The sequence below is a fragment of the Martes martes genome (assembly GCF_963455335.1).
Source record: "Martes martes genome assembly, chromosome: X".
In the NCBI taxonomy this organism is placed as follows: domain Eukaryota; kingdom Metazoa; phylum Chordata; class Mammalia; order Carnivora; family Mustelidae; genus Martes; species Martes martes.
The window spans coordinates 77049063-77076170 of record NC_137897.1 but is presented as its reverse complement, the minus strand read 5'-3'; the positions used below and the strand labels follow the sequence as shown (position 1 = coordinate 77076170).

At 43.7% G+C, this 27108-nt stretch overlaps 2 protein-coding genes across 2 annotated transcripts; both read left to right on the top strand.

Moving 5' to 3' along the window:
• Nucleotides 1–244: 244 nt before the first annotated feature.
• On the top strand, nt 245–23373 carry BTK (Bruton tyrosine kinase). The gene is made up of 18 exons (XM_080831291.1): nt 245–407; nt 959–1057; nt 4798–4866; nt 6415–6496; nt 12089–12217; nt 12506–12573; nt 13519–13706; nt 14121–14183; nt 14763–14817; nt 15094–15173; nt 15339–15466; nt 16302–16376; nt 16857–17028; nt 17548–17764; nt 18777–18841; nt 19461–19579; nt 20105–20262; nt 22865–23373. Exons 1-18 carry the CDS (start codon nt 267–269, stop codon nt 22934–22936), a joined length of 1980 nt encoding a protein of 659 aa, XP_080687417.1. The 5' UTR covers nt 245–266; the 3' UTR covers nt 22937–23373.
• A 684-nt stretch (nt 23374–24057) lies between these two features.
• TIMM8A (translocase of inner mitochondrial membrane 8A) lies at nt 24058–26839 on the top strand. Its single transcript, XM_080831309.1, has 2 exons — nt 24058–24249; nt 25774–26839. The coding sequence occupies exons 1-2, from the start codon at nt 24118–24120 to the stop codon at nt 25933–25935; spliced, it is 294 nt and encodes a 97-aa protein (XP_080687435.1). The 5' UTR covers nt 24058–24117; the 3' UTR covers nt 25936–26839.
• Nucleotides 26840–27108: the final 269 nt, after the last annotated feature.

The following is a 27108-nucleotide window of genomic DNA, read 5'->3' as shown; positions in this document are numbered from 1 at the left end:
CAAAAAACCAGTGTACATGAACTCACGCTGAACCCGTCCTCCCTATTCAATGTGCATCCATTATACCTGAATACTGGCCGAGATGGAGGCTGTGGAAGAAGGATGTGAAGGTAGGAGGAAGGCTCTTCGTTAGCTTTGCATGGTTCTGTTCCATTTGAAACTAAGTGGCCAGGCTGAGGGGAAACCAGGAGGGATGAGGATTTATGTGCTGGGTCCTCAAGAACTTTCTTTATCAACAGCACACAAGTGAGCTCCAGAAAGAAGCTATGGCTGCCGTGATACTGGAGAGCATCTTTCTGAAGCGATCCCAACAGAAAAAGAAGACCTCGCCTTTAAACTTCAAGAAGCGCCTCTTTCTCTTGACTGTGCACAAACTTTCCTACTATGAGTATGACTTTGAACGTGGGGTAAGTTTCTCTGCTGTGAAACCTGAGTATCTAGGACTTGGCCTTAGATCTTCCTTGAGGAGGAAGATAACTTTTTGGTTGGAGGAGGGAGGTGGGTAGGGACCTAGGTCTATTTCAAACTCAGGAAAATGTTTCCTAGCCTAGAACTAACTGCAGCCACACTGGCGCAAAAATTCAAAGGTGCTAAGAAGCCATGGGCGAAGAGGGGGGAATCTTACCATTGGAATCTTGCAGTTGGTGATCATCCATTAAATATTGTTGAGAAGGAAATCCAAGTCTCAAAAATTATTCTTTATTTTTTATGGTAAAGGCACACACAGTCATCCACTCTTCTATAGTATTTGCCCTCTATCTGGTAGTCAAAAAAGTTTAGATTAATAGATCTGGAAGTTTCCTTGCTTCCCGCCCCCCCCCCCCAAAATGACAGGTCCTGATGGATAGAGTGTGGGTGTCACTTCACTATGTTGAATGATTAGATAACAAAATCTAATTATCTAGTTGCTTAGTCACTCCTAATCTTTCTCCATTTTCTTCCTCATTCTCTTTCTTAGAGAAGAGGCAGTAAGAAGGGCTCGATAGACGTTGAGAAGATCACCTGCGTTGAAACAGTGGTTCCTGAAAAAAATCCTCCCCCTGAAAGACAGATTCCAGTAAGTAGAGCCCGTTGTCAGAGCAGGAGCCGGTGGTTAAGAAACTTAGAACACTTCAACTCTCTGTAAATAAACCCGTGATGCTGTGCAATGTGTTAAAGCTCCCTCACAAAATTCTTCACTCTGTTCTTGGTTATACTGAGTTTCAGCATTTTTCCCCCAGATGCAGAACAACTCACTTAATGTTGAAAAGTTCTAATACCAATTTTACGATGGCATATCAAATTTTCTCTTTTTTTTTGGAAGGATTTTATTTTTATTTTTTTTTTTAAAGATTTTATTTATTTATTTGACAGACAGAGATCACAATTAGGCAGAGAGGCAGGCAGAGAGAGAGGAGAAAGCAGGCTCCCTGCTGAGCAGACAGCCCGATGTGGGGCTCGATCCCAGGACCCTGGGATCATGACCTGAGCCGAAGGCAGAGGCTTTAACCCACTGAGCCACCCAGGCGCCCCTTTTTTCTTTTTCTTTCTTTCTTTTTTTTTTTGGAAGGATTTTATTTTTAAAAAGGAATCTCCAGACATTAGCAGAAGGAAAGGAAAAATGTGGGAGTGAGGATTGGAGGGGGAGACAAACCATGAGAGACTATGGACTCTGGGAAACAAACTGAGGGTTTTAGAGGGGAGGGGGAAGGGGAATGGGTGAGCCTAGTGGTGGGTATTAAGGAGGGCACGTATTGCATGGAGCACTGGATGTTGTACATAAACAATGAATCTTGGAACACTACACCAAAAACTAATGTTGCATTGTATGGTGACTAACATAACCCAATAAAATTTTTTTTAAAAATAAAAAATAAAATAAATAAATAAAAGGAATCTCCACAACCAATGTGGGGCTACACCTCACAACCCTGAGATCAAGAGTCACATGCTCCACTGCCTGAGCCAGCCAGGAGTCCCAATATGTGAAATTTTCTTTTTTTTTTTAAGATTTTATTTATTTATTTGACAGACAGAGATCACAAGTAGGCAGAGAGGCAGGCAGAGAGAGAGGGAGAAAGCAGTCTCCCTGCCGAGCAGAGAGCCCAATGCGGGGCTCGATCCCAAGACCCTGAGATCATGACCTGAGCCAAAGGCAGAGGCTCCAACCCACTGAGCCACTCAGGCGCCCCACAATATGTGAAATTTTCAAACTGATCAGAGGTGATTGGTTTTCTCTCTCAGATACTAGGATCAGATTTATAGGTTTGAGTTAGTCTGAAAGCCAGAATCCTAGGGCTCTGAGTCATGAGATTCTTTAACAACTCACTCTTGATTCTCCTCTCATTTCCCAGAGCCTCTCCAAGGCAAAATGCCTATGGATTTCTGAGTTGAGTTTTTTTAAAAATATCATTTATTATTTTTTCCTAATTACAAGAGTAGTGTGTACCTATTATAGAAACTCTAGAAAATATAAAAAAGCACAATAAAGAAGATAAAATCATGCATAATCCCATTATTCAGCTAGAAATGACTAATGTATGTTGGTATACAGACTTATAGTTGTTTTTCTCCACTTGCAACACATATATTCACACTAATACATATATTGTGTATTTATTTTTGTAAAGTTTATTTACTTAAGGGGCACCTGGGTGACTCAGTTGGTTAAGCATTCAACTCTTTGTTTTGGCTCCTGTCGTGATCTCAAGGGTCCTGGGTTCCAGCCCTATGATGGGCTCCAGGCCCAGCCGGGAGTCTGGGGCTTGAAGATTCTCTCCCACTGCCCCTCCCCCCACTCACACTCTCTCTTTCCCTCTCTCTCTCTCTCTCAAATAAATAAATAAATCTTTAAAAAATGTTATTTAGGTATCTCTACACCCAATGTAGGGCTCAGACTCAGGACCCTGAGATCAAGAGTCACATGCTCTTCCTACTGAGTGTGCCAGGTGCCCCTATGTCTTACGTATTTAAAACTTAGAATCATACTACACATCTTGATTTGTAATGTACTTTTTCAATTTAACAATATATGGAAACTTTTCCCATGACAATAGATACTCTTTAATAATGTGATTTTAATGGCTGTGTGGTATTCTCTATTATGAATATATTGCAATTTGTTTAACGAACCTCTTACTATTACACATTTAAGTTGTTCCAACTTGATATAACCACACTGAGAACATCCTTACATACATCTTTATGAACTTTTGCTATTCTTTTACTTATAATAACTTCCTAGAAGTAAAATATTGTTCTTCTCTTTATTTAATCTGCACAATTTGGTTATGTTTATCTTTTTATTCAATTTTATTTTCTAGCAGTGTAATTTAAATTTTGTACACTCCTACAAGCTATACATGAGAGTGTCTCTATTTCTCTACATTCTTTCCAATACCAGATATTTTATATGTTTGTTAATTTGACAGCCAAGAAAAGTGATATTTCATTGCTGACTTATTTTTCAATATTTGGTTACTCATAAGGTTGAACGTTTATATGTCTTACAGTTCATTTACATTTTTCCATTTGTGAATTGCCTGTTCATTTTTTGCCATTTTTCCATTGAAATGTTTACCTTATTGCTAGTACTTTTTAAGAGATCTTGATATATTAAAAGTATCAATCCTTAATTATAATACATGTTGAAAATATTTTCCCCAATTTTTCATTTATCTCTGAACTTTGTTAATGGTGTTTTTTACTTGTTCATTTTTACCATTCTGGGTTTTAAAATCTATGTCATCAAATTAGTTCATCTTTTCTTAATTAGTCTAACCTTTAGCATTATAGTGGGAAGTCTTGTCTCCCATAAAATTATATATAGTCATTTATTTCTTTTCTCTGTCCACTCATTGTTCCATTTTTGTATTAAGCTTTGAATCCGTCCATTAAGCTTTTGAATTTACTTTCATGTATGGTGTGAAATAGCACCCCCCCACACACACACACCAAAATTAGTGGTAACCTCCTTTTCCTCGATAGTTTGAGATGCCTGAGGTTTTTGTGAACATGTATGTGCTGGATCTTATGGACATGTGTCCCTACTGGGTTAAAGGAAGCAATCTCTAATAATTAGCATTGTCTATGCAGGAAATTCTTCTGGAGTGACTACAGAGGACTCCCAATACCTAAGGAAATCCAAAAAAGAACAATGCATCAACCAATAACTATGCTTTCTTTTTTAAGTTTTTATTTTAATTCTAGTTTGTTAACATGCAGTGCTATATTGGTTTCGGGTGTACAATATAGTAATTCAACAGTTCCATACATCTTCCTGTGATCATCACAAAGTCCCCATCACCTATTTAACCCACTCACCCACCTCCCCTCTGGTAACCATCAGATTGTTCTCTATACTCAAAAATCTGTTTCTTGCTTTGACTCTCTCATTTTTTCCTTTGCTTGTTTGTTTTGTTTCTTAAATTCCACATATAAGTGAAATCATATGGTATTTGTGTTTCTCTGACTTATTTCACTTAGCATTATACTCTCTAGCTCCATCCATGTTGTTGCAAATGGCAAGATTTCATTCTTTTTAATGGCTGGATAACATTCCATTGCATAAATATATCACATTATCTTTATACATTCATTAATTGATGGACACCTGGGCTGCTTCCATATCTCGGCTCTTGTAAGTAATGCTCCTGTAAACGTTGGGGTGCACATATCCCTTTGAATTAGTGTTTTTGTATTCTTAGGGTAAATGCCTGTAGTGAGATTGCTGGGCCATAAGGTAGCTCTATTTGTAACTTTTTGAGGAATCTCCACACTGTTTTCTACAGTGGCATATGCTTTCATCTTTCATTGCAGAGAAGGGGTGAAGAGTCCAGTGAAATGGAGCAGATTTCAATCATTGAAAGGTTCCCTTACCCCTTCCAGGTAAGGTGTTTTCTCTCACCAGCTCTCAAAGATACTTGTAATGTGATAATTAGGGTTGGGGTGCAGGGCACAGTGAACAATACTAGGTCCCAGTGAACAGAATTTGAGGTGGACAAGGAAGCTGAAGGGAGAAATGAGACTGACATGGGCTAAGACTGTTTTCTTTTCTATTTTCCCAATTTAACATGGTACCTTTTTGTCTCTACACCTCAAAGAGAATCCATAATGGCAGTAATTCTATTATAGTGTGTCTTGTCTATGGTAACTGCATTGAGAAAGATGCTTTGTTTGTTGGGTGAGCATTTCACTTCCTTCTGGTTCTGCCTATCTGTCTAGTGGTGGTCATGTGGGTTGAAAAGACAGAAAAGGGGAGGGAAGGAGTAGTTATTAGGAAGTTCGGTATGGGGAAGGCTCATTACACTACACATAAACCTAAATTCTATTCTAGTCTGAAGTAACTAGTCTGAAGTAACTGAAGAGCCACATAGACATCTGTTTCAGAGATGCACTGTAACCCATGAAGGAGAGCAAAGCTTCAGATTCAATATACAATTTGGTTTGCTTGTGTCCTAAAAACTCTATAGGTCACATGTTGTGAACATAGCAGCCTCTGCAAACAGTGAAAGCCAGAAAAGGAAGTGGAAAGTCTCAGGGGAGGGGGCTTTCTGTCATGGATTTATGAGCACAGCTAGATTAAGAAGCAAAGAGAAAAATGTGCAAGGATCTTGTTCATGTCCCTGACTGTATCAAAGTCTACAAAACCTGTGAAGGAGGAATGTTTTAGACATAGTTTTTACTACCGTCTTTCAACAAGATGTTGTTTGGTTGGGCTAGTGGGTAACACCAAATAGCAGATAATTCAAATTAATTTACATTTGATTTCAGAATCCACTATGTAATGTCTGTTGAGTCTGTGAGGATTGGAACCACATGTTTCATGAACCTCCAGAACACCTAACGCAATGCCTTGTACATGTGAAGTGTTCAAAAAATTACTGCCTGTTTGATCTGAAGACAATGCTTAATATATATTTTTCTCTTTTTGAAGTAAATACATATTTTACTCTTCTGTGGTTTCAAACTTGGTTTGTTTTGGCAAGGGGAGGCCACTAGGCAGTAGGAGAAAAATTAGCCATAAGTTAAAATTTTGCTTCATACTATCCAAGTGAATAACCCTCATCTACCAAACAAGACTTAAGTTATACAAATCATTACTTCAATTTCTTTTCTATACAAACTCAAGGGTTAATAAGATCATAAAATACTCTTTGTTGAGTAAACACAAATCTTGTCTTCACCAAGGCTGGGGGAAATATTATGAACTAAGTTTACACACAAATTGAAACACAAGTCAAGAGGATCTGGGGCTACTTAAAAAGCTAAGAGTTTCTAAATCCTACAACCCTGGATACCAACTGAAGACCCTACCTTTCTTTGTTTTCCACTATGGATTTACAAAATTGTAGCTTAAGATTAGTTCCTTCAAAGACTTTCTTCTTTTTTCTGGATCCTAACTGCTGACGTCTGTGTGTCCATTGCTTCATTCAGGTTGTGTATGATGAAGGGCCTCTTTATGTCTTCTCCCCAACTGAAGAACTGCGGAAGCGTTGGATTCACCAGCTCAAAAATGGTGAGAGTTATTTGGAAAAGAAACTAGTTTCCAAAGAAAGAAGGGAAGAAAGTGGGGAGGGAGAAAAAGAGAGAGAGAAGAGAGAAAGAAGAAAGAGAGATGGAGGGAGGGCGAAGGAGAGGGAAAAGAAGAATGGATGGAAAGAGGGAGGTGAGAGAAAGAAGAAGAAGAAGAGGCAGAAGGGAAGGAAGGAAAGAGGAGGGAGGGGGAAGGAGGACGACAGAGAGGAAGGATGGTAGACTGCATTTTCTCCATTATTAGCAATACAATTGAGTTTCATATTCCATTTTATGAATAAAATATAATGTGCTAGACTCAGAGTTTCAACCCAGTTCTACCACTATCTCTCTAGTGCAATTCTACAATTGTAGGCACCTCTATTTCTCTATCTATAAAATAGTCCCACTCTTTACACCAATTAGGAGGGTGGTGTGGTATGTCATTCAATGGTCATTGAAATATTTCAAGTCCTAAATATAAAATACCTAGTTCCAATGATTATATGATCATGAGAATGCTTGAAGTTAGGTTGGGGAATCTCCTTCCAAGCCCTCTACCACCACAAATAAACTGGGTGACCTCTGCAAAGTAGGCCAACAAGTTTCTTCTGAGGCATCCTTTCTTCTTCTGAAAGAGAAATCATAACAATGCCTGCCACACCTACCTCCAAGGTTGTCCGAATGATCCAATGAGGTAATGTGTGTGAAAGGCCGTAGAAAACTGTAAAACACTGTACAGGAAAGCACCGTACATCTCTTCACTGTGGCTAAATATTTTCTAAGGAACACTTTCATGTTCCTTGTTTTGTGAGGACTTAAACTTGAACACAGTTTCAGCACTTGACATAGCCCATACAGTGTGCTGAGATAAACTTGACTCTAAAGGCTTGCAGCACAGGATGCATGCAGACATATTTGTGTGTATATATAGCCACATGTCAAGTGACTGAGAGATTAACTGGTTGAGTTGACATCAGGAAAGGCTGCCTAGAGAAACAGGAAGGATGGCAGACTGATAACAGCATGGTTGGGTTATTGCACGACAGCCCTTTGTCTTAACATTAAGATTCTGATATTCAGTGGCTCACTGTACCACCCTTATTCACTCCCTTGAATGCAAGTCCAATTGGCCAAAGTAAACATCACCAAATCTTTCAAGCTGAAAGAGGAGAGGAGAAAGGAAGAAAGGGGTCATTTATTGAATCCTTGCTACATGCCAGACACCGAGCTAGATCTTACATTTATTATCTCATTGAATTCCCACAGCTACCTTGGGTTCAAGACAATAGTAATAGCTAACACTTAATGAGCACTTAGTATGTTCCAGGCTCAGTGCCAACTGCTTCAAGTGTACTAGCTTTTAATCCTCACGATAAGCTTATGAAGTATGTATCATTCCCCTATTTACAGATGAGGGAACTGAGGTTCAAAGAGGTTCAGTAACCTGCTCATGGTCACACTCAGGGGCATGCAGAGAGGTGAAGCCTGGGTCTTTACCACATCCCTATGTCTGTAGGACTCCAGAACCTAAGCTTATTGCCTAGTGTCATGCTGCTTGGGTGTTCTCGAGTCCAGAAAGTACACCTGTAGTTGGCTGCAAGATATTCTAGAGGAAGGCCATGATGAGATTGCAAATTGGTGCTATCTTGTACCACGAAGTCCAGTTCTTGGCATGTTTTGAAGTAAGAGGCCTGCGTTAGCCCTAGGGGTACAAAACGAGCACACAGAGGGCCTGTATATTTGCACTTCCTTGGTTTTCTCCACAGTGCATCATACAGTGCCTTGCATACAGAAAGGGAGCAGTAGTTGTGTCAACAGATATTTCTGTAAGGGTAAACAACCACCGTGGGTGGTTGGGCTCCATGTTGATGGACAGCTAGGATTTAGTTTGGAAATAGGGGATGATGGGACATACTGAGGGAGAACAAGAAAAGAAAAAAAAAGTAACATGTGCAAGTTAGTAACTCCTTTACACTTAAACGACGAATTTCAAAACCAGTCATAGATTAGCCTAACAAATACTTCTAGAGTGCCCTCTACATTCAAGCTATGAGCAATGACAGAACATAAGAATATTCAGCTTGTAAACTTGGTTTACTGACTCAAATGGCAAACCTATCATTATGGTTATACACTACTATTAAAGTTCACTGGGCAGGTAAAATTACAACAGTAAAAATAAAGCCAAAACAAACAGAAAACACCACCCCTTCAACTGGGTTATGAGTGTGGACGGTTAGTGTGGGTTAAGGTGCCATGTTGCCTTCTCTTTCTTGTGTTTGACTGAAGGCATTTCATTTCCAGTTGTTCTAGACCTGGCTGTGTGTCTTGTTGAACCTGCCTGGGCCAACAACATGACCCAAAACGGAATACCACAGTCGCTAGGAGATTTAGGTGCAAGTCCTAACAACACCAGAACGGCCCCAGGTGCTGGCAATGCCAGTCATGAACTAATCTAGCCAGCATAAAATCCTACTCCGGGGTTAAGTTATCCTACTGTAGGATGAAATGCACCAACTGCAAATCACTAACATGAGAAGGGGACTTCATCAGGGTACTGGCTACCTCTGCAGGGGTATTAGCTATGAAAGTACATGAGGGAACCTTCTCCGGTCCTGGATCTGAGCCTCAGGATGCCTGGGTGGTTCGGTCGGTTAAGCAGCTATGTTGGGCTCAGGTCATGGTCCCAGGAGTTTGGGGCTCTCTGCTCAGCGGGAAGCCTGCTTCTCCCTCTCCCTCTGCCTGCGGCTCCCTCTGCTTGTGCTCTTTCTCTCTCTGTCAAATAAATAAAATCTTTAAAAAAATTTTTTTAAATAAAAATAAAAAAAATGAAAGTAGGGCTTCAGGTGCCCCATATCCAGCTGCCATCTTTTTTCAGTGGCACCTTCCATGCAGAGGTTGCATCCCTGAGGACGTAGCCATGCACTCTCTTCTTCCATTTCCTTGAACACAGCAGTGCGCACTTTAATGGTATAGCAGCACAGATAGGTGTCTGCATTCACTCTAGAATCTTTCTTTGGTCGAGCTCAATAGATCCTCTCCAAATTGCAACATCAAAAATAAGCAAAAGGCCTGAGCTCACCAATAATGAAAGAAAGAGGGGCATTGGCAAAACTCCAACAACCAGTATAGGGAGGACTACTTCGTGCATGCCTGAAACAGAGTTTTAGATGTTATCCTGATAAATATGAATATGAGAGAGCAGCCCATCAAGTACTTAGGATATGTGCACCAACCATTAATCTTCCCAGACAGGACTGGCCCTATGCATCGGTGCAGTAGTCTTTCCTGGCCCTCTCACTTGGGGTGATGGACCTTGGGGAGGGTATGTGCTATGGTGAGTGCTGTGAATTGTGTATTACTGATGATTCACAGACCCATACTCCTGAAACAAACATTACATTATATGTTAATTTTTTTAAAAAGAAATTCTTATATACAACCAAAAAAAAAAAAAAAAGAGAGAGAGAATTCTTCACAGGTCTACCAAGGTCTAGGCCTGTACCAGAGGGTCTTCAAATCCCTGGGTGAAGAATAATGGTGGGGGGAGGGTGGGCAGAGAGTGGAGGTAGTGAGAGCAATCAGTTCAGTTGATATCTGGAACATGGTTCAGAATTGCCAGTGGCTGGTAATAATAAAAGAAAGACTTTGGGTTGGTTTTATTATTGTTTTAAAATCCTCTATAGATGGGCGCCTGGGTGGCTTAATCGGTTAAACCTCTGCCTTCAGCCCAGGTCATGATCTCAGGATCCTGGGATCTGGGATCGAGCCCCCATGTGGAGCCCCTCATTGTGGGGCTTTGTCCTCAGCAGAGAGTCTGGTTCTCCCTCTTCCTCTGCACCCCCATGCTCTCTCTCTCAAATAAATAAATAAAAATCTTTAAAATATTTTTAAAAATTAAATAAAATAAAATTCTCTACAGACAATGCAACCCCTTATCTGAATAGCTCCCACCACACTGTGCTTGGCACAATGGTGAAAGGGAGTGCTGAGAAAATAAGGGGTGAGGATGGACGGGGACTAATGGTTAGAAGTCTTCAAATGCTCTTAGAAAAGCATTAAAATAGCACTTAAAAAAAAACCAGCACGTTTGTTCATTTGCCCGTAAAATGCACCTGGCCATCAGAAGCTTCTAGGCTTCCCCCAAAGTCTTAAGTGAATGAGTGTAACTAGCAAGCTCTTAAGAACTTGAGTTGGTCTCTACAGAGGAAAGTTTTGCCTTGTTTTTTAATCTTTTAAAGAAGTTATGTGGACTTCCTCTCAACAGTAAACACTGAAATGTGTAGGTCCTCAAATGTACACATTGTATTTTTTTAAGATTTTTTTATTTTTTTATTTGAGAGAGAGAAAGAGCATGGCAGGGAGGAACAGGGAGAGAGGGAGAAGCAGACTCCTAACTGAGCAGGGAGCCCAACCCCAGAACACTGGGATCATGACCTGAGCCGAAGGCAGATGCTTAAGCGATTGAGCCACCCAGGCGCCCCTCAAATGTGCATTTTCTTAGACCATTTGAGGTCTTTTTGCCCTAATGCTAGCTGTTGTCAATTATTTCAGTTGTCTTTGCTTCTCTGTTATCTGACAACATGATCCCAGGAGGACTTGTCTAATTGACTTCATGCTAAGATCCTAGAGATACCATAGTATTAAAAAGAGTGATGCCAATTCCTCCTATCGGCAAACCATTGTATTCTTTACAAAGTACTTTGGCTTCTGGGACCTCTTTTGAGCCTCATGACTCTGTGAAGGAAATGGAGGTGCTGTGTTTATCTCCCACAATGAGCTCAGGCCACTTCAGTGGTCCTAGGAAGAATGGAACCAGGCAGAATCACTTCATTTGCTCCTGAGTTCCATTCTGTTGACTATTCTCTGAACACCGAAAGCCTGATGCAGACATTCTCACTAAAGCAAATATCTCTAAAAGATCACTTAGGGGACGCCTGGGTGGCTCAGTCGGTTAAGCATCTGCCTTGGGCTCCGTTCATGATCCCAGAGTCCTGGGATAGAGTCCTGTGTCCGGCTCCCTGCTCAGCTGGGAGCCTGCTTCTCCCTCTGCCTGCTGCTCCCCCTTCTTGTGTTCCCTGTCTCTGTCTGTCAAATAAATAAATAAAATCTTAAATAAAATAAAAGATCACTCAGATAGCTGGGACACTGGTATGCTGAGAACTGGAGTAAGAGTTTGGCTTGGGCACATTGTTTCATGCATCTGGAAAAGAACACCGTCATCAACACTTTGCCTTACAAGAGGATTGAAATGGTTACTGGGAAAACAGACTCTGTGTGTGTGTGTGTGTGTGTGTGTGTGTGTGTGTGTGTGTGTGTGTGTTTCTCTTGGGCTCTGGAGACATCAGATATTCTTATCTCGGTAGTCAGGAGACAGTCATCATGACAGCCCACTGCAGAGAACCGCACATGAACTTTCCAGGGCCAGGGATGTGAGCTAACTGGTTTGTCGTCTGCTTTCCTTCAGGGTGGGGGAGGAAGGGGCAGTTGTTCGAAGCTCACCACTACCCTTTGTCAAAGAGGAAAACATGCAAATGGTGGATTCTTCAGAACGTCAGATGTGATCTCTTTCTCTCTTTTCTCCCTCTTACAGTAATCCGGTACAATAGCGATCTGGTACAGAAATACCACCCTTGCTTCTGGATAGATGGGCAGTATCTCTGCTGCTCTCAGACAGCCAAAAATGCGATGGGCTGCCAAATTCTGGAGAACCGGAATGGAAGTAAGAGATCTGATCAAGATAAATTTCTGCCTCTTTGGATTCTATACGTCACTCTTTAAAGGGTTGGCCAATGCACAGAGGAGCCTGGGGAAGAGGATTAGTCGGGGCCCAAATACCACTGGTGCTCTGCTCTCCAAACCATGTGACTTGGCACAAGGCTGTACCCCCTCAGACTTCTCCGAACTGTCTTAAAGTCACTGTGTACAAAAGCTAAGTCCCTGAGCAAACCTGTCCCTGGGCCCTTTCCTAAGATGCATTCTATATCAATACTGATTTCTTACTTTGCAGGCTTAAAACCTGGGAGTTCGCACAGAAAGACAAAAAAGCCCCTTCCTCCCACGCCTGAGGAGGACCAGGTATACAGGAAAATTATGCTGTTACTGCTTAGATAGAAACTTACACTGGTGCCTGGCTGGCTCAGTCAGTAGAGCGTGTGACTCTTGATCTTGGGGTTGTGAGTTCGAGTCCCATGTTGGGTATAGAGATCACTTTAAAAATAAAATTTAAATTAAAAAAAGGAATCTTACAGTCACACTCTGAAAACACACCTTAGAACTCCCATGGGACTTGGCAGTGTTAATTGATGTTCATGTGGAGACATGGAATTTGTCCTGAATAGGACAAATCTTACCACTCTTCAGTGGTGAGAGAGGGAGCTGTTAGGATGTTCTTGGCAACAATTTAATCCAATCACCTATTTAAAACAAAACAAAGCCTGGTTTTTTAAATAAAAAATATTTTTCAAACAAAGTTGTAAGAATTTAACAGTAAACACCCATATACCCAATACTTGATCCTACCACTAATGTATTATTTTAAAAGTTGGTTTTTTGGTTACTTTTTGAAGTCTAAAAAGCACTTTCTCATATTTTGTAAGTAAGCAGGGTAGGAGTTATTATGCTCATTTTACAAACAAGGAAACCAAGATTCAGGGCCACTTAGCAGATCCATGTACTAGTTTAGTGCCAAGCTTTCTTGATCATGGCTGTTCGTGGTTTTTGTCCAGGAGGTTTTAAAAATACTGATGCCCGGGCCCCGCCCCTGAGATTTTTGACGTGATTGGTATAGGAAACTGCCCGGGGTTGTTAACCACTCTCCAGATGATTCCAACGTGCACTCGAGGCTGAGAGCCCAAGCACAGATATTTGAGGATCATTGTTGAATGAATGCTGAAGAAACCTTTTTTGTTTGTGCCTGATTTAGGTTAGACTGGTGTTTCGAGTAAGCCAGAGAGTTGTGGGAGAAGAGGTGGGTGCTTGATACCTAGCCAAACACCCCTACTTTTCCCCCCAACTACACAGATCTTGAAAAAGCCACTGCCCCCTGAGCCAACAGCAACACCTGTCTCTACAAGTGAGCTGAAAAAGGTTGTAGCCCTTTATGATTACATGCCGATGAATGCAAATGATCTACAGCTACGAAAGGGTGATGAGTATTTTATCCTGGAGGAGAGCAACTTACCCTGGTGGCGAGCGCGGGATAAAAATGGGTGAGTCCACTCCAGCTCTTCTGGAACCCTCTCCACACGTGTGCAGAAGCTTGCAGCTTAATTCCCCTACGCGGTATCCCAGTCAGCAGTTGTTCTTTCCACCCCAAAGGGAATATGCTGTCCTGACAAATCCTTCCCAAAGTGCTCTGCTGTGGCCACATCTCTAAGCCTATAGGATCTGGGCCATATGTTGTCATGCACATATAATCAGTGCCACATGTGCAGAAACTACACACTTCACTGGCCTAGCCATGCATCAGTGGCATGGTCCTCTTTGAGGGAGGGGAGTGGCTTATAGATCTCCATTTGAGATTGGTTCTGAGCTCAGAGATATGGGGTGCGTATGAATCTGTCCCTCCTCCCCCCACAAGGATGGGAAGTGCTGGGTGATCTGCCACATTGTCTCCTCTTCAGGCAGGAAGGCTACATACCTAGTAACTATGTCACCGAAGCAGAAGACTCCATAGAAATGTATGAGTGAGTATGCTTATGTGCCCAGCGCACAGTCTTCCCTGAGGAACTGAATACAGTGTATTCATGTTTATACTTTCAATACATTATTTCAAGATACTTATTAAAGTCAGTACCAACTGCATCAAATGATGCCACCACCCTAAGTTAGTAGCTATGTCTTACCCTCACTCCAAACACCCTTTGCTTATGAGAGCTGGAGAGATCATCATGCCCTCCCCCCAAATCCAGAAGAACCAAAGAAAAGGATTTGATGGCTGGATAGGAAGCATTTGAAAGTGTGAAAATGTCAACCTTCTGTCACTGTCCCTTCTCCTGAATTGTGGAAATGGATTGTCCTTGGGTGCCCTGTCCCTGATCTCGTCCCTGCATCCCTCTGCCACCTGCCTTTTGTCCTCTACTCTTCATTTCCATCCAGGCTCTGGGAAAGGGATGCAGGGTACTATGCACATGATAGGTACTCCATAAGTAGGAGTTGAGTGAACTGGATTGAACCACTGGCATAGATGAACTGTGGGAGGTGCTGTAACCTCTAAGCAGCTAATGCCATGGCCTAAGAGCCACTGAAACATTCTCCCTTTACAGGTGGTATTCCAAACACATGACCCGGAGTCAAGCTGAACAACTGCTAAAGCAAGAGGTAAGGGTGTGATCACAGGCACACGGCATTCTCCTTGCACAACAAGTGAGGGCTTACTGCTCTCTGTCCCCTCAAAGCAAGGCAGTGTCAAGACTGTCATATTATGGGGGGCGGTGGTCTCAATTAGACTTTTCACTATCAAAAGCAGTGATGTTGCTGCTCAAACATTCATTCAGTAAAATTCAGTCTTCAATTTTTCTCTCAAGTTCGGGCAGGCAGAATGCAGGTGTGAGTGCCACTTCCTCCTTAAAGTCGGCTTCTTTTTTGTTGTTTCAGGGGAAAGAAGGAGGTTTCATTGTCAGAGACTCCAGCAAAGCTGGAAAATATACCGTGTCTGTGTTTGCTAAATCAACAGGGTGAGTGTTACTGTGTCAAGGCCCTGGGGACAAAGGACAGAGGTGTTTTCATGGTGTGCCCCTCCTATGGTCTCTGCCCCTTACACGCAAAATTCATTTCACTTTACTTCTTGGGTCCTGCTGACCCTTGCTTCCAAGTCACTGACCCAGCCCCCACTTCTTCAGGGACCCTCAAGGGGTGATCCGCCATTATGTTGTGTGTTCCACACCTCAGAGCCAGTATTACCTGGCAGAGAAGCACCTTTTCAGCACCATACCCGAGCTCATCAACTACCATCAGCATAACTCTGCCGGTGAGTATCAGAGGCACCAGAGAAGAAGCATGTGACAAGAACCAGGAAAGGCAATTCTGGACAAGGTGGTGAGGGGAAGAAAAAGCCTCACAGGGCAGTGCAAATTTGGTGAAAGAAAACCCATAGGATGCCAGGTCAAGATCAAGTAAAGAGGAAGTCAAAGGACGACTTTACAGCAAGTAGTGAGTGACTTCTTATTTGGTGCCTGATGCTCAGTGCTAAGGAAAGACATAGAAGATCCTGGTAATTAACAAATCATCAAGTACTCATTGAGCTCCTACTGTATACACAACAATGTTCTTGGTACCGGAGGAGAACACAGTGAAATTATCAGTCAAGGTCTTTGCCCTCAGAGAACATACAGATTAGAAAATACCCAAAGACAGTTTCTAAGTAGGGTAGACATTTAAAAACCTGGAGATTGGTGAGGACATGAAGACATGGGATAAGCTTCATTGGGAAGACTTGCTGCTTTCTGCTACCTCCACGCAAGGCAGTGTCAAGACTGTCATTTTAGCGGGTCCTTATGACACTTTTCAGTAACAAAAGCAGAAGCTAGATGTGAGCTAAGCCTGGGCTGGGAGGTGGGGATATATTTAGTTGAGGAGTGTACGTCAATGAGTATTTTCTGTCTCTCTCTCTTTTTTTCTCTTCTGAAAATTCTTTTGTGAGAGGAGAAGCTTCCAGAAACATTTGGGTTCGTGGAGATCTCCTGGGATTCACAATATACCAGAAGGATGACTGTCAGAAGTGCGAGGCTTTGTGTGAGAGTGTGTGCAGCATCCCGTCTCCTACACTGCACCAGCAACATGACCGTCTCCTCTGTATGTTTCAGGGCTCATATCTAGGCTCAAATATCCAGTGTCTCAACAAAACAAGAATGCACCTTCCACTGCAGGCCTGGGCTACGGTAACTGCTTATTTCTCTAGGGTAGAGTGGATGGGCCAGTGACAAGGACTACCTTGGGCAGACCCAAATAGACCTTGCAGCACACTGCTCTGCACTAGCTGCCTCGAGGAAGATTAGGGCAGAGCCAAGCAAGTTATTTAATAATTTTTCTCCCTCTGGTGGCTCCTACAGGCACTGCAAACACATCGATTCATGAAGGGATTATTTTTTAATTGTGTGATTTAAAAAAATCATAAAGGGCTTTTAAGAGGTTGTCCAGTTTCTCCTTCCTTTATGGCTGCCTGGCACCTAAAATTCCAATCCCTCCAACCAGTAACCACCCTGTCCCTGAGATTTACCTGAGCAAAGATAGATTAGTACTCCTGAGCATTTCCCTTTTACTGCCTGCTTATTTCTATCCCTAGTAGGGATTCTTATCTATTATAGGAATTATACATACACAATTCCCCAAAAAATCATATCTAGGCTTTGTTGTTATAGGATCATGGGAAATTGATCCAAAGGACCTGACCTTCTTGAAGGAGCTGGGGACTGGACAGTTTGGGGTAGTGAAGTATGGGAAATGGAGAGGCCAGTACGATGTGGCCATCAAGATGATCAAAGAAGGTTCCATGTCCGAGGATGAGTTCATTGAAGAAGCCAAAGTCATGATGTGAGTTACAGCCCAAACTCAACCCTCAATCCACTTGCTGGAGTCTAGGAATTACTGGAACAGTTTCCACCGTGGCTTAAGGTGACTTGGAGTGAGAGAGATTTGGGGCCAGGGCTTGAGGTCAATCTTTTATTGGCAGAAGTACTAACTTCTAAGGTAACCATTTCTTTGCCTTCGATATTGGCGATAACAGTGTCGGAACTGGGTGTGTACTAGCTCAGTAGCATTTGGTGATAAGTATTAAAAAATGAGACTTTCAAAGAGAAGACAGATTCTGACTAGCCTTAGTGTTCAGTTAGCCCTGGGATTATTTTCTGTTCTGTTTGGGCTCTGTATCCCTGCCCCGCCCTCACATATTAGGCACTTTTGGGGTTTAGGGTGGGAAGGAGGAAACTTGACTTGTTATCATGGTCCCTTATCTGATGCTCTACTTCCGGACCAGCCCCTTTCCTCTCCAGCCCCTTTCTCATTAGCATGGAGAGCCAGAAAGGGAGGACTGGGTCTTTGCCTCTCCCATAGGAATCTTTCCCATGAGAAGCTGGTTCAGTTGTATGGCGTCTGCACCAAACAGCGCCCCATCTTCATCATCACTGAGTACATGGCCAATGGCTGCCTCCTGAACTACCTGAGGGAAATGCGCAACCGCTTCCAGACTCAGCAGCTGCTGGAGATGTGCAAGGATGTCTGTGAAGCCATGGAATACCTGGAGTCAAAGCAGTTCCTTCACCGAGACCTGGTAGGACCTCAGAAGGAATGGCCTGAGATCAAGGACCGAGGGGGTGGAAGTAACAGTGGAAGAGATATCATACCTGGATGAGGAGGGTGGCCGGGATCATCATCTCAGTTTTATCTAGAAAACATTACGAGTTAGGTGAGCCTGTGCCCCAGTGGTCAGCCAGTGAAGGATCTCCAGCCTCAACGCTACATGTCGCACCATGGTGGGAGTGGGAGCCATCACTCGCGCCCAGCCCCCCGACGGCAACAAGGAAATGGTGGGGTCCCCCACCCAGGACGGAAGGGCAACCCCGCTTCTCAGTGGGGCTGCTCCTGGCACAGAGCCATTTTTTGGTTACAACAGAGTCATTCGTTTTCGTTTTTGGGTTTGTTTTTTTTTTTTTTATTAGCTAGCAAACACTTAAAAACACATTTAAAAAACCTGAATTTCCAGCTTCTCTTGACAGTCTTGGCCATCTTGAAACACCAGGCTCATTCTCACAGGCCACGCTAACAGTCGCCTGGAGCCCAGGAGCAGCTTCTCCTACAGACCCAATGGTGTGCTCTGAATTTTCCTGCACTCTACCCACCCAGAGTCCCTCTATCACTTTACCCACCTGGCCTCTAGAGGCATCAGAGTTTTGTGGCCCTATTTACTTCAGCCAGACCAAGGCTCAAATTGTCTTAGTCCCACTGGCAGAAAAGCAAACAAAACACACCTGCCTTTGGTTCTCCCTCATTCTCTCAGCAATTCAATAGAGGATGGGGTGTGGGAGAATCGTCGGTGTGAACGAAATCATTCTGCGTGCGCTCTGGTGCTTTACTTCTGTCTAGACAGCAGGTTGCTTTAGATGTAGTGGCAACACATCAAGAGTTTCTCAGTGGCATCACCTGACTCCTGTTGGGTGGGAAAAGGTCTCTTGAGCTGAAAGAAATGAGGCTTCCCTGGCTTCATTCCCCCGGTGGGCAGGAGTTTTGTGCCTTTAACCCGTGTGCCAGGGACAGAGTCTCACTGGTACCTATTGTTACTACAGGCAGCTCGAAACTGTTTGGTAAATGATCAAGGAGTTGTTAAAGTATCTGACTTCGGCCTCTCCAGGTGGGTGTGCCTTTTTCATCTTTCCCTCTAAGAGGAAAAATAGCACAGTACATTCATGAGACAGCATTATTGTTTTGTATCCTCTCCCTTTCTGGTTGCTCTCTCATTCTAGTCTTTTTCACCCCCTTCCCTTCCTTCTCTTTCTCTGAATTCTTTAAGTCACTTCTTTCCTCCTCTTGGTTTATTATAATATCCCTCTCCTTGCCTTTCTCCCTCCCTCTTTTTCAAGCGAATATTCCCCAATACCTTACCTTGATCTGTTAATCCTGTTGTCTTTACCAGCACCCCCTCCCCCCACCTGTGCCTCCTTCTTTCCTAAGCGGTCTAATTCCCACTGGCAACAGCAGAATAGAAGGAAGGATAAAACAGAGAGGGGGAGAGAGAAGAGGAAGGGAGTACCCAATCGATCTTATTTCACGTCATCCTTGCTGTAACCATATTGTCCATCAGGAAAGCTAAGTCAGATCCGAAAACAGGAATACATTAAAAGAAACATTTGTAAAAGACAGTGGGGCCGGCAAGCATGTATTTGTGAGGCTCCTGCCACTGTGCCAAGAAACTGTAAGTAATGTCAAGCTCTCCAAAATTGTAACAGTAACAAGTCCTGAACCCTCTGCAGGTATGTCCTGGATGATGAATATACCAGCTCAGTAGGCTCCAAATTTCCAGTCCGGTGGTCTCCACCAGAAGTCCTTATGTATAGCAAGTTCAGCAGCAAATCTGACATCTGGGCTTTTGGTAAGTGGAGGAAATATACAGATTATACAGCTCAAAGGAAGAAGAATGCAATGGGGAAATGGACACTTTGCAACCACACAGAGAGATTATGTGTTGTTTTCCTGCTTCTAATCCTTAGGGAGTGCTTACTATTGTCAGGCACCACAGGGGTTCCTGAGGATAAAAAGAGTAACCTAGACATGATCCCTGCTTTCTTAGAACTTAAACAATATATTGAGAGGAACAAACAATTTATTCAGTATTCCACAGCTTCTGAATACTGATTATGTCCCAACAGACTCTGCCAGACCTGCTAGTTACAAAGACAAATAAGAGGCTGTCTCACTCCAGAGGAGCTAATTGTCCAGTACAACCCTGATTATCCTCCAGTGTGGTCAGTACTAGAGAAGAAGTTTGAACGAAATGTAAAATTCACAGAGTGGGAAATCAGTGGAATCTAGTATTTGAGGTTAATCTAGGAAGACGAGGATCCCAACTACCCAAAGAGACTGCAAATCGACTTACTACATTTTTTTCCTTTTCTAGGGGTTTTGATGTGGGAAATTTACTCTCTGGGGAAGATGCCATATGAAAGATTTACTAACAGTGAAACCGCTGAACACATCACCCAAGGCCTACGCCTCTATAGGCCTCATCTAGCTTCAGAAAGGGTATATACCATCATGTACAGCTGCTGGCATGAGGTAAGCGTTTTGGGGGGTACCTCTTAAATTATTTACTTGAGCCTCCTTTCCCATTTAGCCAGCCAGACCCCCAGTCCCCACTCTCCCTGGCCATGTGGCAGCTGGGGACACACTGACAGCCACACACATTCTGGCACCCCGCCTGTACCCCACTTCTTTGATGGCCAGAGACTTTCCCAGGCTTATCTAGTTCTCACTAGAGTAGTCTCAGCAGACCCCATTACCAACTCAGCTTTAGGGGAGGGGATGTTGTGAGGCCACATCCCTTAGCATAAGCAGGCAGCTAAAGGCACTCAGGTAAATGTATGGACACATAAAAAGAAAAGCCATTAAAATTTATGTTAATTCCTTTGGAAACCATTAGACCTTTCTTCTACTTTACTAACTAACTGCCAACCTTTTCTGGCTGTAGTCCTAACTGGAATTTAAAAAAAAAAAAAACCCTCCTGAAAGGGAACTAAAATTAATTTTATTCATTTTTTTAAAGTGGGGTACATCATGGAGTATGTGGGTAGATGTGGTATTTTGAAAGTAAGGAGTCTGTCCCACTATTACTAAAATGTTTTGGTGCTCTGAACTTGGGTTCTTTCAGAGGTGCTTTCTCCACTTTTCAGTAGGTCCTTGGCAACCTTAATTTGGCAACCGAAACCTCTAGTAGGAAATGAATGCTGCACCACTAGAAACAGGGCAGGATGGTGTCCAACAAGCACATATGTGAATCTGGAGCCCTCTTGGTGGGGTGAAAAGTGGGTACTTGGATCAGAGTGCAGCTCCTTTCCCTTCAACAAATGACTGAGGTCACAAAGGAAGCATAGAGAAAGGGACAACCATTTCCCTTTTCTCTCTCCTGTGCCATCCAGGATTAAGGGGGATTGACTATGCTCCCTCCCAGCTAGGACATCCTCACTCTGCTAGTTTAACTGTTTCAGACAGGCCCTTTCTCCACAGCCTGTTAAAAGTAATGCTCTTGAAATTGGATGCATATCAGAATCTCTGGGGAACACTTTTTTTTTTAAAGATTTTATTTATTTGACAGAGTAGGCAGAGAGGCAGGCAGAGAGAGAGAGGAAGGGAAGCAGGCTCTCTGCTGAGCAGAGAGCCCAATGCGGGGCTGGATCCCAGGACCCTGAGATCATGACCCGAGCGGAAGGCAGAGGCTTTAACCCACTGAGCCACCCAGGCGCCCCTCTCTGGGGAACTCTTAAAAGTGCAAATGACTGGGCCTTATCCTCAGAGATTCCAGTTAGGTATGTCTGAAGAAGAACCCAGAAATCCCTTTTAAACTTCCCAGGAGGGGCGCCTGGGTGGCTCAGTGGGTTAAAGCCTCTGCCTTTGGCTCAGGTCATGATCCCAGGGTCCTGGGATCAAGCCCCACCTCGGGCTTCTTCCCTCCCTCTCTCTCTGCCTGCCTCTCTGCCTACTTGTGATCTCTGTCAAATAAATAAATAAAAATCTAAAAAAAAAAAATTAAGCTTCCCAGGAAATTCTAATACTCAGCTAGGTTTAAGAGCCACTGATTCAAAGGAACAAGAAACTGATGACTTTTTGGTTCTGATGGATTGAGACCCTTCTGGCATGAAGATGCTGTGAATCACTAAATACCTCAGGGGTTTATGGACCATGGCTGTCACAAAGGGCCTCAGTCTAGAGGCCAGACAGTGGTAATAAAATGTCCCAGGTGCTCAGGATCCCTGCTCAGTGATGCAGCCCATGGTCTTGAAATGTTAATTCCTCTATAAAACTTCGGCTATGGGATGAGAAAATGGTGTTTGAAAGTTTACAAGATTTCAGTTCCGGCAAACATTTAAACTTGTTTAGTAGCCATTTTTCATTTGAGGATCCAAAATAATGATGCACTGTTGTACAATTCTGTAATGAATTTGCCCTCAGTTTTTTTTTTTTTAGGTCTTATTTATTTATTTGAGAGAGAGACACACAGCAAGAGAGGGAACACAAGCAAGGGTAGTGTGAGAGGGAGAAGCAAGCTCCCCGCAGAGCAGGGAGCCTGATGGGATGTGGGCTCAATCCCAGGACCCTGGGATCATGACCTGAGTGGAAGAAGGCAGATGCTTAACAGCTGAGCCACCCAGGTGCCTCCCACCCTCAGTTTTTAATCAGTGTTTGTCAGTTTAGAATCTTTTTTTTAAGATTTTATTTATTTATTTGACAGACAGAGATCACAAGTAGGCAGAGAGGCAGAGAGAGAGAGAGAGAGGGAAGCAGGCTCCCTGCTGAGCAGAGAGCCCGATGCGGTGCTCGATCCCAGGACCCCGGGATCATGACCCGAGCCGAAGGCAGAGGCTTTAACCCAATGAGCCACCCAGGTGCCCCCAGTGTTTGTCAGTTTAATCTGCAAATTGTCATCATCACATTAATAACCTCAGTTACTAAAAATGAAAAGTGAACAAGGACTTCATGGAGCACTTCTGTTTCTTTTCCTTTTTCTTACTTGTGTGTGCGCGTGCATGTGTTTGTGTAATTGACACGGAATGCAACAGGGCATATAGTATATACTTAATAAACATTTCTGCTTACTCATTGCATTTCCCTTGAATTCTGGATTCTAGCCCACTATAACACACTGCTTTTTCTTTGGTTTTAGAAAGCAGAGGAACGGCCCACTTTCAAAGTTCTTCTGAGCAACATCCTAGATGTCATGGATGAAGAATCCTGAGCTCACCAATAAGCTTCTTGGTTCCATTCCTCTCCTCCACAAGCCCCAATTTCACTTCTTCAGAGGAAATCCCAGGCTTACAGGCCCTGGAGCCTCCGTGCTCTCAGTGAATACACAAAGGCCCCTCTCTACATCTAGGAATGACTCTCTTATTTGATTCTCTGAAATAGTGCCTTCTGACCAAAAGCCAAGGAATTACTGTGCCTGGTATTGACCTCAGAGAGAAAATTTTCCAGTTTCCAGGAGTCAGGACAGACGAAATTTGGGATGCAAAGTTTGGGGGAGAGAGGGGTGTAAATAGCCTGACAAGGGGTCCAACAGATCTTTGGGTAGGCATTAGAGCTTGGGGGGAGGGAGGCAGAATTTGGCAAGAATAAAATGGTGTCATAAAAATGGGAGGGGAGGGTGTTTTGATAAAATAAAATTACTGGAAAGCATGAGGGTTTCTTGCCATCTCGATTAGTCATGCAGCCTCCCTGAAGCGCCCTATCTCAGTGTTCCAGAAAACTGTTGTGTGGCATTGGTTTGGCATATTCCTACTTTAAGAACTCCACAAGATCCTCAGCAATTTAACCCCTGCTCTGAGTCAGAGACAAACTCACAAGCAAAGCACCAGTGCCTGGCACACAGCAGGCATGTAATATTACCGGAATGAACCTGCAAGTTGGGGACAATTTCTGTCGGAGTCTCTTTCTCCTCCGTTAGGAGGGAAAACACCCTCAAAGAAAACTGGAACCCCAGGACGGCTAACAGATGGGCCAAGTTGTCTGGGCCTAGGCAGAACCAGCACTATAACACGAAAAGCGCGGGCCAATTTGGAAGTGGGCAGGGAAGGGGCTGCTGGGCCGGCGGAAACCGGCCACGTGATGTTAGGCAACTTCCTTTTTTACTTTTTTCCCTTTCTCTTCGGAAAACTTCTTGTCAGCACCGCGGCACTAGGCTGCAAGCCGTGAGGCTTCAGGGTTATCTGACGCGCTGCAGCGGGGTGGCGGGCGGGAGCCGCGCACAGGCGGCTGGGAGGAGCGGCGGGCGGGGCCACGCTCAGGACCGCGCGCCGGCGCAGTGCGCTCACGGGGGTGGGCCCAGAGACAGTCAGCTTGTGGTTCCGGTTCCGTCGCGGAGACACGTGAAGGTCGGTGAGTTGGTACGGAGTTCGTCTCGGCAAGCGTGGCGGCGCTGGGATGGATTCCACTTCGTCTTCGTCCGCGGCGGGTTTGGGCTCAGTGGACCCTCAGCTGCAACATTTCATCGAGGTGGAGACTCAGAAGCAGCGTTTCCAGCAACTGGTGCACCAGATGACGGAACTTTGTTGGGTAAGCAGCCTGGGGCTGGGACCTGGCCACTGTACCTACTTTCCCCCTGTCCTTGCCCGGCGGGGCTGCCCAGGACGTCTGGGATTACGGGAGCGGGAGGACCCGGTAGCACCCCCTTGGTTTCCTCAGGTTTCTCAGATCAAGCCGGAAGATAGAAAAGGTGAAGGTGACTCCGCTTCTCGGGGGACTCTCACCCCAGACCTTGGCTTTGTTGTTGCAGACGACTGGGGATTGCAGCCGACTTTTCCCCTGTCCCAAGCAGCTCATTAGGCACCTGAGGTTGAAGCTGCCTAGTGCTGGCCCCCAAGACTGATGAGAGCCACCAGCACAGAGATTTTTTCTTTTTCTTTTTTTTGGAGCCCCGAGTCCCAGGGAGTGAGTCTCCTCTTCCTGGGCTACTCAGGGTTTACCTGGATTACCCAGTTGCTTTAACCATCGCCCATGAGAAATGAGTGGCTCTAGCCCAGTAACTGTAAAAGTGGCGTAATCTATCTACCCCCCCCCCCCGCTCCACGCACACACACTTATTTGCTTTCTTGTTGGATTGTTGTGTAATACCAGGCTCTTTCAGGTCTGAAGGTTGAGGAATTGAGTATGCCCTGTCAGGGGACTTTGGCAGAAGAGTGGAAGGCATTTGCAGCTGGGGAATCAAAGCGTTCTCTGGCTGCCAAGGACAGCATAACCGCCCTGCGTTGTGGGGGGGGGGGGACGCTCATCGTATTCAGAGGCTAAGGATAATTTTCTTGGAAGTGGAGAGTGTGAAGCTTGTGTACACAGCATAGAATAACGAATAAAATTCATTTGGACCCCACTTATCTTGAACTGAATGCAGTCATCAGTTCCATAGTCCCTTTCACATAAGTTTATGGTGGTATTGTTGGACTCTGACCCCTAACAGATACTTACCTATATACTCTTGTGGTTAAGGACTCCTTTAAGAATTTGTAAGCTCTAGGCCCTTTAGCAATATTTATATAATTTTCCATTCATCTTGAGAGCATTCAAGAAATTCTGGCTTAAGTAGACAGGTTATAGAATCTTGGGTAATAGATTCCTTTTTTCCTTTGGTAGGTTTTAGGGTGTCACTGCTGTGATTTATTCTTTCACCCTTTTTTTCCCCTGCAGTTACTCTAAAGGCATTTAATGGTGGCAGCGTTCTGGAGTTATAACCAAATTCAGTGAAAGTTTCCTTCACTTGCATTTTGCTTCCCCCCCCCCCTTTTTGGCTCTGTAATAGCTCCACCATTTTCTGTTCCAATAACTTTAGGTAAGATATCTCTGCCATGGTTTCCCTCTTTGTAAAATGAGGATTAATGATAGTATCTCTTTTGTAGGGTTGTTGGGAGAATTTAATGTAAGGCTCTAGATAACTGCTTGCTACGTGTCAAATGTGAAATAGTAACATGTCAGATACTGTTTTTAGGTGAAGTTTTTCCTCTAAATAACAAGAAGTAACCTTTCCCTCCCCACTTCCTGATTTTTTTCTCAAGTTCTCTTTGTGTTTCTGTATCTTGTCCTGAGCAGGAGAAGTGCATGGACAAGCCTGGGCCAAAGTTGGACAGTCGGGCTGAGGCCTGTTTTGTGAACTGTGTTGAGCGCTTCATTGATACAAGCCAGTTCATCTTGAATCGACTGGAACAGACCCAGAAATCCAAGCCAGTTTTCTCAGAAAGCCTTTCTGACTGATCTCAGCATTACGTCTTTGGAAAAGGAAGGTACTTCAAGAAATGAAGAGCGGTTGATGGGATAATTGAAGAAAAGGCTGTGGGGGAATTGGCTCCTATCTTTGTCACTCTTGGGACATCTTGTCATCTGAGAATGAACAAAGACCAATACGTGTGTGTGCGCGCGCGCGCGTGTGTCTGGGTTTTGAGGGTCGTATGTGTACTTGGTTGTTTTTTAATGCTAATCTTGTGAAAATAATTGACAGATGAATGGAAGACTCTAATAGATGCCTATTACTGTATGTGGGACTGTGCTTTCTCAAAGTCCATTAACTGCTCCCTATAATTTTGATAGTGGAACTGCTTTCTATAATTTGATTGTGGGACCACTTAAGGTAAAATCTGTCATTTGTGTGGATTCATTTCAGATTTCTGGGGAGATTGGATATACACCTTTTATCTCTCAGAAAGGGCAGCAGTAGGAGAAGAGTAATTTGGTACTTAACTGTAGGCCTCCTTATCTAGTGTTTTGACTATCAGTGCTGGAAGAAAATCTATGGGATATTCAAACAATACACTGAGCTTTCTAGATTCTCTCCTTCCGTTATGCTGTGACTTACTTTAATGTATAAGGTATGGTCTCAAGGTAGTACAGGTAGCCCGAGTGTCTAGAGACCTTTAGTTATAAAGGAATCTAGCAAGTGAGCATAATTCTCATTACTAAACTGCCACAAGGAAGAAGCTTACTTACCCTGTATATCAGAGTCCAAAAAATTCAAAGATGTGCCTGAATAGGTGATAAAGATTTAGGCCAGTCAGAAACTAATAGCAGTTTCAAGTAGAGATGCATGCCTAATGTTAATCAGTGTAGACTCCATTTACTGCATTCTTTTGATCACTGAAATAAAGGCTTCTACAAAATTCAACTCTGATTCAGAAAGCTTTCTATTCTGGTTATCACCTGCACCCTGGAGAGATTTGGTGTAGGCTGGTTCCAAGACTGAAGTGCCTGTCTGGGTACTTGCTCTGTGCAAGGAACAGCACGGTATTCCAGGGATGTCTGTCTGACGTTTTTGTGAGAAAGGAGAACCTTGAGATGAGATGGGGAGGGAAGGGATTCAGTGTTGACAGTCAGTTCCCACAGTGTGGTAGAAGAGATATATTGACTGGGTTCCCCTCCCAACTTCAAATGCCA